Source organism: Australozyma saopauloensis, chromosome 1 (genome assembly GCF_035610405.1).
Source record: "Australozyma saopauloensis chromosome 1, complete sequence".
Lineage (NCBI taxonomy): Eukaryota > Fungi > Ascomycota > Pichiomycetes > Serinales > Metschnikowiaceae > Australozyma > Australozyma saopauloensis.
Genome location: NC_086131.1, coordinates 397,497 through 411,307, shown reverse-complemented (window position 1 = coordinate 411,307; position 13,811 = coordinate 397,497). Strand labels below are relative to the sequence as shown.

The 13,811-nt window shown below is 42.8% G+C and overlaps 6 protein-coding genes across 6 annotated transcripts; 3 read left to right on the top strand and 3 right to left on the bottom strand.

Moving 5' to 3' along the window:
• Window positions 1–321: 321 nt before the first annotated feature.
• On the bottom strand, window positions 322–1,608 carry PUMCH_000193 (uncharacterized protein; the record flags this gene model as incomplete). The annotated part of the gene is made up of 1 exon (XM_063019287.1): window positions 322–1,608. The coding sequence occupies one exon, from the start codon at window positions 1,606–1,608 to the stop codon at window positions 322–324; it is 1,287 nt and encodes a 428-aa protein (XP_062875357.1).
• Window positions 1,609–3,293: 1,685 nt separating this feature from the next.
• PUMCH_000192 (uncharacterized protein) lies at window positions 3,294–5,339 on the bottom strand (the record flags this gene model as incomplete). The annotated part of the gene is made up of 1 exon (XM_063019286.1): window positions 3,294–5,339. The coding sequence occupies one exon, from the start codon at window positions 5,337–5,339 to the stop codon at window positions 3,294–3,296; it is 2,046 nt and encodes a 681-aa protein (XP_062875356.1).
• Window positions 5,340–7,197: 1,858 nt separating this feature from the next.
• PUMCH_000191 (uncharacterized protein) lies at window positions 7,198–8,727 on the top strand (the record flags this gene model as incomplete). The annotated part of the gene is made up of 1 exon (XM_063019285.1): window positions 7,198–8,727. The coding sequence occupies one exon, from the start codon at window positions 7,198–7,200 to the stop codon at window positions 8,725–8,727; it is 1,530 nt and encodes a 509-aa protein (XP_062875355.1).
• A 277-nt stretch (window positions 8,728–9,004) lies between these two features.
• Window positions 9,005–9,907, top strand: PUMCH_000190 (uncharacterized protein; the record flags this gene model as incomplete). The annotated part of the gene is made up of 1 exon (XM_063019284.1): window positions 9,005–9,907. One exon carries the CDS (start codon window positions 9,005–9,007, stop codon window positions 9,905–9,907), a length of 903 nt encoding a protein of 300 aa, XP_062875354.1.
• Window positions 9,908–10,044: 137 nt separating this feature from the next.
• On the top strand, window positions 10,045–11,271 carry PUMCH_000189 (uncharacterized protein; the record flags this gene model as incomplete). The annotated part of the gene is made up of 1 exon (XM_063019283.1): window positions 10,045–11,271. The coding sequence occupies one exon, from the start codon at window positions 10,045–10,047 to the stop codon at window positions 11,269–11,271; it is 1,227 nt and encodes a 408-aa protein (XP_062875353.1).
• Window positions 11,272–11,398: 127 nt separating this feature from the next.
• Window positions 11,399–13,102, bottom strand: PUMCH_000188 (uncharacterized protein; the record flags this gene model as incomplete). Its single annotated transcript, XM_063019282.1, has 1 exon — window positions 11,399–13,102. One exon carries the CDS (start codon window positions 13,100–13,102, stop codon window positions 11,399–11,401), a length of 1,704 nt encoding a protein of 567 aa, XP_062875352.1.
• Between the last annotated feature and the right edge of the window lie 709 nt (window positions 13,103–13,811).

Sequence of the window (13,811 nt, the reverse complement as noted above, 5' to 3'; positions counted from 1 at the left end):
AGGATTGACTGGAAGATACAGAAGAATGATATAAAAAAACCTGCACAACTCACAATGATTTTCAAAATAAGTCAAAGCAAAGTCAAGTCGACGATTTATCATATACTTTCGTTGTGAACGACATGCTTTGCATTCTATTGTGTAATTCTTGTATGCTTTAAGCTTCTTCATTCTACAAAAGTAAATAATGCCAAATTTCTATTACATATGTACTGTTATTAAAAAACCAATATCAAACAACCATTACTTTTATGTATTGCGTAGAAGCCACACCAGGTGACAAAAAATGAAGACGCAATACACTCTAGCGTGCCAAAGAACCTAAAAATCATCGTCAAAGGAGAAGTCGTGGTTCGAGGCGCTAGCATCGTTAGACTTGGCCATGACACCTGCCTTTTGGTAGTCTGAGACTCTCTTCTCGAAGAAGTTGGTCTTGCCGGCCAATGAAATGTTCTCCATGAAGTCGAATGGGTTGGTGACATTGTAGACCTTCTTGTTGCCCAAGGCCACAAGCAATCTGTCGGCAACGAACTCAACGTATTGACACATCAAAGCGCAGTTCATACCCAACAAGCTGACTGGCAAGGCATCGGTGAAGTACTCCTTCTCGATGTCAACAGCCTCAGTGATGATTCTCTCAACGATCTTTGGGTCTGGTCTGTTGTTCAAGTGGGAGAACAACAAGCAAGCAAAGTCAGTGTGCAAACCTTCATCACGACAAATCAATTCGTTGGAGAAGGTAAGACCTGGCATCAAGCCTCTCTTCTTCAACCAAAAGATAGATGCAAAAGAGCCGGAGAAGAAGACACCCTCAACAGCGGCAAAAGCGACCAAACGCTCACCAAAGAGAGCCTCGTCGTCGTTGATCCAGCGCAAAGCCCAATCAGCCTTCTTCTTAATGCATGAAATGTTCTCGATGGCGTTGAACAAGAAGTCGGCCTCCTTTGGGTCTTTGATATAAGAGTCAATCAACAAAGAATATGTTTCGGAGTGAATGTTCTCCATCATGATCTGGAAACCGTAGAAACACTTGGCCTCAGGGCTTTGAACCTCGGCAGAGAAGTTCTCGACCAAGTTCTCGTTGACGATACCGTCAGAGGCAGCAAAGAAAGCCAAGACACGAGAAATGAAGAAACGTTCGTTGTCAGTCAACTTGTTGTTCCAGTCGCCGATATCCTTGGACAAATCGATCTCCTCAGCAGTCCAGAAGGAAGCCTCAGCCTTTTTGTACATTTGCCAGATCTCGTGGAACTTGATTGGGAACATGACGAAACGGCGCTTGTTCTCGGCCAACAATGGCTCATCCTTCTCCTGTGCCTTTAGTTGATGTCTGTGTACCTTGTGGCTTTTCATGAACTCACGGTGCTCTGCTGCAGCAGCTGCAATTTCCGATTCGGTTTTTTGCATTTGCTCAGCACCACCTTCGATGATATGCTTTGGACGAACAATGTCCTTTGGCTTGCCAGCCAAGGAGTCAGACGCAGTCAGGACGTCGGCGGCGGCAGCCTCGGCGGCCAATTTGTCAGTGAGAGAAGATCCGCTTGTGGTCATTTCGAGATTCAATATTTTACCAGTCAATCCGGAAGTTGGAGTTTCGTGTATAGACATATGAGTGTGGAGGTGGGTGGGATTCCTATAAGTTATTCAATTCGGAATTCCAAGAGGGAATGGAGGTTCTTCTATTAGAATAAGAAGATTTGTTAATCGACAGAAACTCGAGAGCTTGAGAAGATTGCTTTGAGAAGAAAATTTTCAAACAAAGGTGGAAATAGGTGCGAGCAGGGTATCACTTATATACCTATGAGGAAGACACGCTCAGCAATGGTGTAGGAATATTAGGGTTGTAAAGGCTCAGTGAAAGATGCCGCGCTGACGCGCACTACCAGGCCGTCATACAAGTGCTACACGTGACGCGCCCGGACGCGTGTGACGGTCCCATTGGGGAAGCTGGCTGGCTGTCTGCACAATTCGCTTACATTACACAAGGCTGATATTTAGGTTTAGCCCGTTCAGGGAAGTAATGGCGTTCGGTGTGTCTATTGCAGACGCGTCTGGCCATTTCTGTAAGAATTTTCTAGTCACTGTCTCTGCATATGTGATTCCCCTTTCACTTTCCATCGAGTTATGCAATACTAGCACCACCCTGGTGTAGATATGCATTTAAGGGCCGAGTCTCGGTAGTGGTCTCACACAGAGATACTTCATGCAAACAACTCCCTGATATCTGTGTGCACGAGTTGATCAAATATGGTATTAATTACTGTTTTGATCCGAGATACGGCTTTGAGATCAAGACTTTGGGTGGTTGCTTTGAGCAATTGCTTGATAGTTGGCTTGTACAGTGAAATTGTAAGGTTATGAAAGGACTGTGTCCCATGAAGATGTAATTGCTTTTCCGGTATAGCTTGCCATCTGAATAAAATGACTTGATTTGATTACTAAATTAGGTGGGGAGATTTCTGAACTCCAACGGTTATGAAGACAGTTGCAAATTTAGTCGAGCTGCATGCACACCACTGATGTGGGTGAGATCATTATTGTGTAGATGATGTAGAAACCTTTAGCGAAAGATAGATACCTAAAGTGTAATGTTGAAACTTGTTTTGATAGTCAATTATACTACAGGGCACATTCTCCGAGGCTGAAATGCAACATATGTTCGTTTTGATATACCAAAAAATTTAGGCTTAGATCAAGTCTATGTTGCTATATGCAGTGTATTGTCGGTCAATTCAAGATCAAGATCGAAAATAGGCATAAATTATAGGCATAAATCTTATTCGCTTCGATATCTGGTTACTAATGTGGCTACTGATGGACTGGTAAAGCGGCTTTGCACAAATATTGAATCTGGGATTTATGGTGGGTTGTATCAACATTTACGTCTTCAAAGCTGATTCACTCATATTTTGCAAATACGCCAACTCAGGCGGCATTCCCAGTCAGATACAAAAAATCTCACACAAAAAACTAAAATAATCCATAAAGACGTTCGATCTGTACTAAATGAAATAGCAATAATACAATAAACAAAGAAAGCTTCGGAATAGTCTTGAACCGCCATACTCTATGCTCGTCTATCTAGGACAAAAGTTCACATCGAACGATAAATAATATGAACAAATCTGCTTGAAAAATGACCGAGATGTATCTCACTATTATACAAACTCATGTCACTATCGACATAACGTTACAAAACCTTTTATAGAGACTCCTAAGTGAATATGGGCTATTCTATAAACAAAATGAATTCCGACTATAAATATGAAACAAGAATAAAGAAATTGCCGAATTTAGAGATGAATGGCTATGTTTCCGTTGGAAGGAGTAAAAAATTGTTGATTCTTCTCATCACACGGCGTTGGCAAATCGGCAATAGGATGTAAATTGCGTTGTTGATTCGAAACTCCTCTAAGAGCGCTGCTGTCGCCACTTCTATAGTTGAATGCATTTCCTAGGGTTGGAATCGCATGGCTGGTCGAAGCCTCGGTGGAAGGCACCGAGTCCAGACTTTTCAGCGTTCTCAGAATAGAGTCTGCGAATGGAGATTTTGCCTTTGCACCAGGAGGTGCTTGCAAGTAGACTGGACTTCGAGTATCACGAAGAATAGGACTGCTTGGTTGAGAGTCTTCAAGAGAATTGAACAAATCGTAGATATTTCCGGTTCCCTTGAAGTTCGAGTCTCTTTGTTTGCAGCTGATGTACTCCTTGATTGATGCTCGCCACTCACACAAACCCCAGTTTTGCAAGCAGCTCAATTCAAAATTAAGCGCAATAACTTCATATGCATCCTCGAGATCTAAGTAACAGTGGTGAGGCAAGGCCGGCAAGCCAAACAACATGGAAACAGGATCTCTTTTGTTGCTGACCAAATGCTCCGGACGACCATAAAGCTTGAATGCATCAATGATATGAATGAAGTTTCGAAGCATAATCTCAGTCACTCCCACACCCGGATGAGGCTCAGGCATCAAGTACAAATAGTCCGTTTTGACGAAACTGCTTGCACTTTGCTTGATAAATTTTGTGGATGCCTTAGGAGAAGTTGTAGCCAGTGAGTCACCTTCAGCATTGGCACTAGTAGACGCTGCATTGACAAAGAATGAGGATGAGGAGCTCAATGAATTCGAGCGAGACCTTGTGGGAGAGTGAATAGCTCCTGGAGGACCCAACGAGCTCAATGACATAGCGGAATCGCTTCTTCTTACTGGTGACAAATCTAAGCCTTTGACAGCAGCACTATCCAAACCATCAGTGCCATGAATAAAAAGGTGTTGATACTTTTTGTTGACGTAAACTTGGCCTTCCAATTTCATGATCAGATTGACATCGATCATTTTGTAATCTTCGGGATACACGTTGTAGATGGAGTCAAGATGATCAACGTACAACACCAAATTTTTCTTTGTGATTTTGTCTGAAGCGTAGACTTCGATACGTCCATTCTTTTTGTTGTCGCCGGGTACAATGTTGACGAAGACCTTGACCCATTTGTTGGAAATCTGAGGCAATCTTAAATTGCTCCACTCGTAACGGGTGAATCTTTGCTTGTGGGATAAAAGAGTGAAGATGTCGGAGAGTTCAGGACCTTTCAAAGACAATATAACAGCGGTGAATGCCTCCTGTAGCGATGAATTCTCGAATTTTGATAAATGGATTGCTGAGAGCCATAAGTAAAATTGTTCAGAATTAGCAAAACGCAAGGTAGTCTGATGACCATCAAAATCCTGTAGGATTACCAATTCGTATCTCGAGCCTGATGTGCCGTTTACTGGGGAAGGAACTACAGAGCTATCTTGAATGTTGATATAGCGGGGCTTTATGGAGTCAAGGGTCTGAACTGCAAGCTCTACTCCGGTCAAAGTGGCCAGAGCTGTACTCCAAGTTAAATGATCCTCAGAAAGTACTGAGACAGTTCCAGAGACGTATTGACGGAGCTTCTGAGCATTCATCAAATTAACCACAGGCAGCAACTCTGGCGGCAAGTCCAGGTTGATGGTTTGCTGGCGGACCTGCAAAGAGCGAGTCAACGCCGGATCCACAGCAAAGCTTCCACTAGCTCCTGAGACGGCCCTCACATGGCGAACATAGGAAGGCGCTTGTTTGGAGCCATCAAACGTCAGGTTTGTGGGAGATGTAGGCGATGCCAACAGATTGCTAGAGGGTGATAGACGAGGAGGGCGAGGAAAGGAGTACTTTTGACTGCCACCAGGAGTGATCTCCTGTTGCCCATCCATGGGCCCAGAGAGAATGGGAGTTTGGGGCAACGATTTTGTTTCAGATGACTTTGAAGATTTGGAGGGCTTAGAGGCTGCCTTCTTCTTTCGGAATAGAAACATGATGGGATTTGTGTGAAATATTGGTGCCAGATTTAAGGGAGAAAGGCAGAAAGGAGATACGCCTAGCAACGAAAAAAAAAGTGGGCGATTCTGTCAAGGCAAGTTTCTTGTCAGCCAGATGCAGAGAGCCGCAGTGAGATCTGAGACTAGAGGACAGGACAAAGGAAGTGTGGGTCTGAAATTGCCTCAAGTCGAAGATCGAGACACGAAGAAATGATGAAGGTTGCTAAAGGAGCGTTGGTGGAGCTCTTATGGAAATTTTTGTTTTGGCTAGAATTGTTGTTTAGAAGAGGGTCACTCAAAAAAAAATACCTTGTCCCAGAAAGATGGTAAACTGGTCCTTATTAGGCCTAGTGCGGCCCTGAACACAAACACTGCCTGCAAGCAGATATGGGAGGGGCTTATACGAAAATGACACAAAAATAGCAAAGTCCCCTAACGAATTGCATAGAGAGCCCCTTGGCAGATGCAGAATTTCTCGGGGTGAGAGAAGCAAGATCTGGGCACCCATTGGATGTGGTGTTGCTCCACCACTTGCACTAATTGCCGGTTTCATCATTGCACATTGCAGGTGCAGTGTGCATGTATGCGTTCTTCAAGTGATAATTACGAGTGGTGAGTGCGAATTCCTGTTTTGTCCAGTTCCAATTTTAATTAAAGTCCGGAAGCTATTACGCACACCTCTGTTCCGGAATCAGTAGACCAAACCGGATGGAAAGTATATGTCCTGTAGTTTATGTCACACACGCAAGCATTCTTAAATCCCAGAAAAAAAAAAAAAAAAAACAATATCCCCTCTATCAAGAATTATGGAATGCTCGGCGGCTCTTGGTATACCAAGATAACGCACCCATTATGTCACCATGCGACTCGCCAACTTGGGAGTTGCACGAAGCCACAGCCTGTAGAAATCTCAGCCCTCAACGGATTTTTATTCTTGTGTCTGGGATATTTGGTCGCTTGACTCCTTTTACTTATGTAAGCTCTCTTAAGGTGTCCATGTAGCTTGAACGAGATCTGCTAGTCTGTCTGGGCTGTGCGAGGACAGGAGCTTTGGTCTGGCAACCCTTCGCAATCTCGCATCCGCAATTATCCTTGACATTAGATTGTAGGCTATCAGAAGGACCTTATGAAAGTGTTGGAGAAATCACTTTCTCCATGTATTGTACACGTGTCTTCTGAATTTCTTTCGTCTCTATTCGTGCACTTGAAATAAAATGCCAAACTATCAACAAAGTATCCCCCCTTTCAGATGAGGATACAATTGAGTTTGAACCTCTGTCACGAACTTGCTGTTCATGGACCCGATCTAGCCGCACACACGCTCTGCTACGAACTTCATAGCGTGCGTCATTCTGACGTTTGCCTCAAATAATTTGTACTTCGCATAGTTGCATCTCGAACTATTTGGTAGCAACCAGTGACCGTAAAAACTTCAGAATCGAGAATGTACTACCCTGATTCCAATACTCTGTGAACTCAAAGTGGGTCCTGTACCCGTTTTGCAACCGTTCCTGTAGTTGCTTCCTGTTCGGTGATCTCCGTGACAGCAGGCACTCTCAGCAGCCTCAGAGAGTGGAATAAGATAAGATATAAGAGTTCAGTGATCTGATATAGTTTTGATCACCACATTTCTTTCATTATCGGTCGGAGACTGTCTTCGCCATCATCTCTTTAGTTCCTATCAGAGAACTAATCCTGTACGCAGACCGATAAGACATTACTGGTATCAAGTGAAAATTCCGATATCAATAGCTGATTTAATCTAGCGAAACCTGGGAAATTTCCAGAGACATTATTTTTGGGTTGCATAACGCGAGAAGGCCCATAAAGTATTCGAACAGTCTCGTCACCGAAAATGGAGGATCAATTATACGTGAATCACAAAATAAGATGGCGGCTCCTATGGGCTACAGCCATCTGTTGTTTGACTACTCTTCAATTCGGCTTTCATTTATCTGTGTTCAATGCACCTCAACAAATCATATCTTGTCAAAGTCATGGTCGTGGAGATGGGTACTCTGACGGAATGTGGGCTCGTTGGGGTATGCAACAATGCATACCAATGGATAAATCTGGAATTGCAACCATCAATACCGTTTTCACTGTAGCGGGCTTTTTGTCGTCCACACTTGTCGGATCACACAGGGTTTTGAACTCAGTGGGTAGAAATACTGTGCAAAAAGCTACTGCTATTCTATACATATTCGGATGCGTATCAATAGCATTCGCCAATTCACTTCCAGTGATGAACTTTGGCAGATTTCTTGCTGGAGTGGCCGCTGGATCTTCGATGGTAGTTGCACCTATCTTCATAAATGAGATTACACCCTTTAACCATCGCGGCCTTATGGGGTCTCTTCTTCAATTTGGTGTCGCAACCGGCATTTTGTTGGCCCAATTAATCGCTTTCTTGTGGAGCAATGACAACGACTGGCGCAACCTCTTTATTTTTGGAGCAGGGATTGGGCTTCTACAATTGGTTCTTCTTTTCACGACGATTGAGTCTCCTAAATGGCTAATAATGCACAACGGAGAGATTTCCCATGCATCTAAGCTTTTGAACCAATTAAGATCCGATGAAGTGGCAGCCCAATACGAAATTCTACACTGGCGCAGACTTTCAACAAACCAGCCCTCTCCAACTTCATCTGTAGGTCTGAGTGAAACCTCGTCGCTTTTGGAATCATCTCCAAAGGATAATTTATACCCTGTCTCAACTGCAATGTCTCGAAGAGGGTCTATAGATCCTAGCACTTTGAGCCCTATAAGTTACATCACCGGGTCAAAATACAAGAAGGAATGGGTTGCAGTTGTTCTTATTATGTCGGCACAACAATTGAGTGGTATGAATGCCATAACCTTTTATGGAGTATCAGTGTTATCCAAAATTGTGCCGCCTGACACAAATGTACTATATCTCACTTCCTCACTTGCCTTCACCAACGTTATTGTCTCTTTAGCAGTTTCGCCATTGATTGACAGATGGGGCCGTAAATTATTGTTACTTGCATCAGTTACCACAATGAGTTTGTGTTCGGTGATAATTTCAACGGGATTGATCAACCAAAAAGACTACATGGCTGCTGTTGGATGTTTTGGCTTTGTAATCGGGTTTTCGATTGGCCTTGGACAAATTCCCTTCTTAATGATCAGTGAACTTTCTAGTCAAGAGGCAATTGGAAAGGCACAGGCTCTCGGTACCATGTCGAACTGGCTTTCAAACGTAGCAATTGCGTACGCTTTTCCTTATTTAAAAGAGATTTTGGGTGATGCCGTTTTTTTTCTGTTTACTGTGACGGGAATTATTTTCTTTGTTGCAATGTACATTTATGTTCCCGAAACGAAGGGTCGTGAAGGCTATGACGAGATTTGGGGCCTGGAATAGACAGCATATATCTAAAGTACAAATAAAAATTCAGATGAACCAACTCAAATCTTTTCTTACAAACTATCAGATTTATGAAATTGAAAAAAGACTTTATTTTTTCACAATATACTATTGTTGAAGTCTTGCCCGAATCAAGAATACCCCAGATCTTGGCCGCGAATTTTCAGCCAAGGTCGTGTGCACCAGAGTGTCATGGCTGAACATGGTATATTTGGAACACGCTTAGAATATACAACTCCTTTTGTTTTCGGTATCACAACAAAATCGGCCTAAAATGGTAAACCAGAATTCTTGGATGAGTGAAATCTCAGACGATGTCTGCTTAAGTTCTCTCTCTATTCCAGGAACTCATAATTCAGGTGCTTGTTACAAGACCTTACCCTCTGTTAGATGCCAGAATGAACCAGTCTACAATCAATTGGTGAATGGAGTACGGTTCCTTGATATTCGCGTGGGAAAACATCACCTCAAATCCAGAGATGACGATGCCGAATTGACCGTTGTTCACGGTAAGTTTCCTGTTCGTATTCCAATTGCTCGGAAATTTATAAAGGTTTTGACGGAGATATATGATTTTTTGGGCGAAAACCCTTCAGAAGCCGTTCTTTTGTCATTGAAGGTTGAGGGTGTTGGTGACTGGGATACTCAGAACGACGAGTTTGCTCAGTTACTTTGGAATAGGTACATTCAGCCGAACGAGCACAAGTGGCATTTTAATTCTGAATTGCCCAGACTTGGCGATGCCCGCGGTAGAATTGTTTTGATGAGACGATTTAAATTAACAGATCAGACTCTCATTCCTAGATTCGGGTTTGACGCATCATATTGGTCTTACAATACCATTGAGGACGACAGAGGACTCTTCGTGGTCCAGGACAAATGCGAGTTGCGCAACAAAGAGGAAATTGAACAAAAAGTTGGCTTTGTCAAAAACTTGATGCAGAAGGCTGTGGATCATAACTCCAGCCAGGACGCTAATAAGTTGTTTCTCAACTTTACCTCAGGAACAAATCTCATTAACAAAGACTGCTGGCCAGATAGGGTTGCGAGAGCGGTAGCAAATACTGATATTTCATCATTTTTCAAAAAGGGATGTGGTGTTGTGATTTTGGACTTTATCGATCTTGATAATTGGGGGTTGGCCAGATCTCTTGTGGACTCTAACTTCCAAAATTAAAAACATACAGCTATTCTGTAGCAAAATATTATCAGCATAGAACACACTAAAATTGTTTATCTAGAATTTTTATCCATGCTTCACACTATATTCGTCTCCAGATTCCGCGTTTAATACCATACAAGCATTAACAATAAATGATTCAGTGTGGCCTACGATTTTCTCCACGAACGTTGAGACTCAGCTGTATAAGCAGACAGCTTTTCTCTACTAAAACGAATGGCTCAAATGATTTCAATGATGCCAAGCTCCGAGATATAATTGAGTCCTCCAACATGGCACCTTCAAAGAGGTTCAAGGCTGAAAACAATGACCAAAGTATAAACGACACACAAAAACTTAAGCAAGTTGTTGAATCGGCTCCAATTAGCCCGAAGACAATCGTGGAAAGCATCGCTGCTGCTGACGAGGCAGAGCCTATAGATAACGGAAGAAACAAACCCAAACAGAGTCCATTGGAAATGTTGAAGACAAATTACAAACTCTTAGTGTCTTCAGTTATAAAAGATTCTCTGAGCTCCGTGAACACTCTTGCACAAACATTGAACCAGATCACGGGATATAGTAAAATCGAGGAGCACAAACAGTTGGTGCAACAATTGGAAAAGGAAGTGAAGGAAGCACGCTTGGAGCTCAAAAGAGCCAAAAATGCTTATTCGGATGCAATTGAACAGCGTTCAAATCTGCAGAGGGAAGTTACCGAGCTTTTGACTCGGAAAGACACTTGGAATCCTATGGATGTCGAGAGATTCACGCAACTATACAGAAGCGATCACGAGAACCAGCGCAATGAGTCTGATTCGAAAATTAGATTAGAAACGGCAGAACAAGTCTTCGATTCAGCTCAATTGAAGCTTGGCACCAAGATCCTAGCCCGATATCACGAGGAACAGCTCTGGAGTGACAAAATCAGACTGGCACTGACGTATGGAACATGGATGCTTACTGGACTAAACATAATATTCTTCGTTGTGGCAATCTTCTTTGTCGAGCCATGGAAAAGAAGACGTTTAGTCAATGCATTTCATGTGGAGGTTAGTCTGCAATTCGATGAATACAACACTGAAATAAGGCATTTATCTGACCAAATGAAACAGTTGACAGATGCAAAAGAACCGAGTGAAGTCTTTCTCGCACTGGAGGAGGATTTGGGGCCACAAGTTCAGCGTCTCTCCCAGACAACAATTACGAGTGCTCTCACATCTTGGGACTCTCTCAAAGCTTTCTTTCACAAAGTTTTTGCCATGGATTTTCTGTCTGGCCAGTTCCTTATCACCAAATCTGACTTGATTTTTGCTTCTGCAGCTCTCGTTGTTTTCTCAAGCGGATTAACAACAATAATAAGTCGTATGATGTTTTCCTAGTCAAGCTCTTTTAAATTGACTGATTCAAGCATCGGGCGAATTTTAGACTATCATAATACAAAAACACTTTTTATCGAACAATTTACCTGTAAATTAGACTGAATATGTATAGAGTAGAACTTGAATATTACTTAGATGCGGAAGAGGACGAGGTTTCGTGGACTGGTCTGTTAAGAACGCTTTTCTCTTTCGTGGCATAGACTTCTAAAGCATGTTGATCAGCGGAGCCAATAGTCTCCAATACCACTTCATTAATTTCTTCGACATCATCAGCCATTGGAGGGATAATCAAGTTCAAAATTACACCAAGAAGACCAGTGAGCGCAAATCCTGTCTCCATGACCAAAATAATAGCATCAAAGAATCCATGCAAACCCTTGTTGGGTCCAGAGTAGGTAAAGACATTGTTAAACCAGTTTGGTACCAAAGTGGCGCCCAATCCAGGCAAAAGAGAGGCAGTCAAGACAAATCTGTCTCTTCTCAGAAATTCAGTGGTACAGATAATCTTGATTCCAGAAACAGCGACCGAAGTAAACAAGAATGAAGTCATACCTCCCAAAACCGGTTTTGGAATAGAGACAATAGCAGCAGCAAACTTGGCAAAGACGCCCATGATGACCAAAAAGAAAGCACACCAAAATCCTACCGTTCTGTTTGCACACTTTGTGATGGAAATGACACCATTGTTCTGGGCAAAAACGGACATTGGGGTGATTGTGAACAAACCAGACAAAACACCATTAAATCCATCAGCTAAAACACCGCCTTGAATTCTGGACTCGTACAATTCACCCTCAACTTCTAATCTCGATACATCGGAGGTCGCAGTGATGTCACCAATGGCCTCCATCATTAACACGATGTAGACAGCCAAGAAAGGTAGAATGGCGGGAGCATAGATTTTCAATTTGAAAGTGTGAACCCACAAGAATGTGGCAACAGGGGCCTTCTTGATACCAGCATCGGTAAAATAACCGCAAGCAGCGGCTACGATACAGCCCACAAGCAAACCCAAAATCACAGCACATGACTTCATGATGGGCGAGCCGTACTTCTCAAAAATAATGATCGAGACATACACCAAAAATCCAAGACCAATGAACTGAGCAGAGCCCCAAGGCAAGTTTTTGGCACAAAGCTTTCCGACACAAGCGGAACCTCCGATCCAGTCGTTGAAGCCGCTCTCAACCAAATGAGTACCAATCAAAAGAACAACAGGACCAGTGACCAAAGGAGGAAACACTTTCTGCAAGATCTTTGCAGGGCAAAAGGACAAAAGGATTTCTAAAAGAGCACAGAGAGAGCCTGTTGCCAAAATCATACCATAGCCATCTGGACATGGTCCCGGGACTCCATTTGTAGTAGGACACATACCGTTGGAATACATCAATGGAAACGCTTTGGTGACAATAGTGATAGTTGCAAACGAAGTACCAACCACCGACAACAAACCTGTTCCCACAAAGTACTTTGTCTTTGGAATTCTGAACCGAGAAATCTGGATGAGAGATAAAAGGCCGGATGAAATAAGAGACGCTGAAACCAAGTACTGCTGAACATCAAGCGTTAGGTTTGCTGCCAAAGAAATGATGATTGGAGGTGTAATGACACCAGCCAACATGGCCAAAGCATGTTGGAACCCAAGCAAGAGGCCCAAAACAACAGGCATTTCCGAGTTCAATCCAAAAAATGGCTGTGTCTTTGGCGGTTTTTTGGTAAATGGCATTTCTGGGGTAAAAAGGTACCCATAATCATAGTCTCCAAGTAAGAACTCTCTAGATACGGCTTTCTTAGCAAGGCGCTTAACCGAGGCGCCGTTAAATGCGATCATTTTCGAATTAGATGGAGGGGAATATAACTAGAAGAGATCACAATTGTCGGGCTGCTAAGGAAAACGCATTCATTTATATAATTGCAGCCGATGCTCAAAACTGGCGCTTCCTGCAGGGCCAGAGATAAGGGTCAAAGGGCGGGCCGTGCTATGAGCTTCTTCTGCAGGACTCCAGATTCTTTTCTGGATGTTTCAATCCGATTTGGAAGCTCCTTCAGATTTCCAGCGGGGATGCCCGATAATGCAAGTTGTTTCTTATCTTTCTTTGAATGAGGTATGTCATGTCTGGCATCTTACTCGTCTTGGTGTCATACATTTGTCTAATCTAGCCACTTTGGTGTGGTGAAAGAAGGCGACCTGAATCAATTTTTGCACTACGATGGGACGAATGGATTGAATTTTGTATTTTAACATTATAAATGATCGCGACCTTGTTCGATAATTGGATTTGATATCGAGTTGATGAAGTTTCGAATCGAAGTGATTTCGAAATGGTCACTGAAAATCTCGTTTTAACGATTCGTCATTATTGAGGAGATTAAGGCGAATTCAGTTGCACTGATTTTGGCAAAAGACAGATCCGTTGTATTGAACTCCACGCTTCTAATGCCTCAAGTTGTACCTACTCAGATTGTCTCACTACTACAGATATGCAACGCACACCGAAGCGAAGATCAAACTAGTACTGCAGCTTCGTTTATCTCTGGAG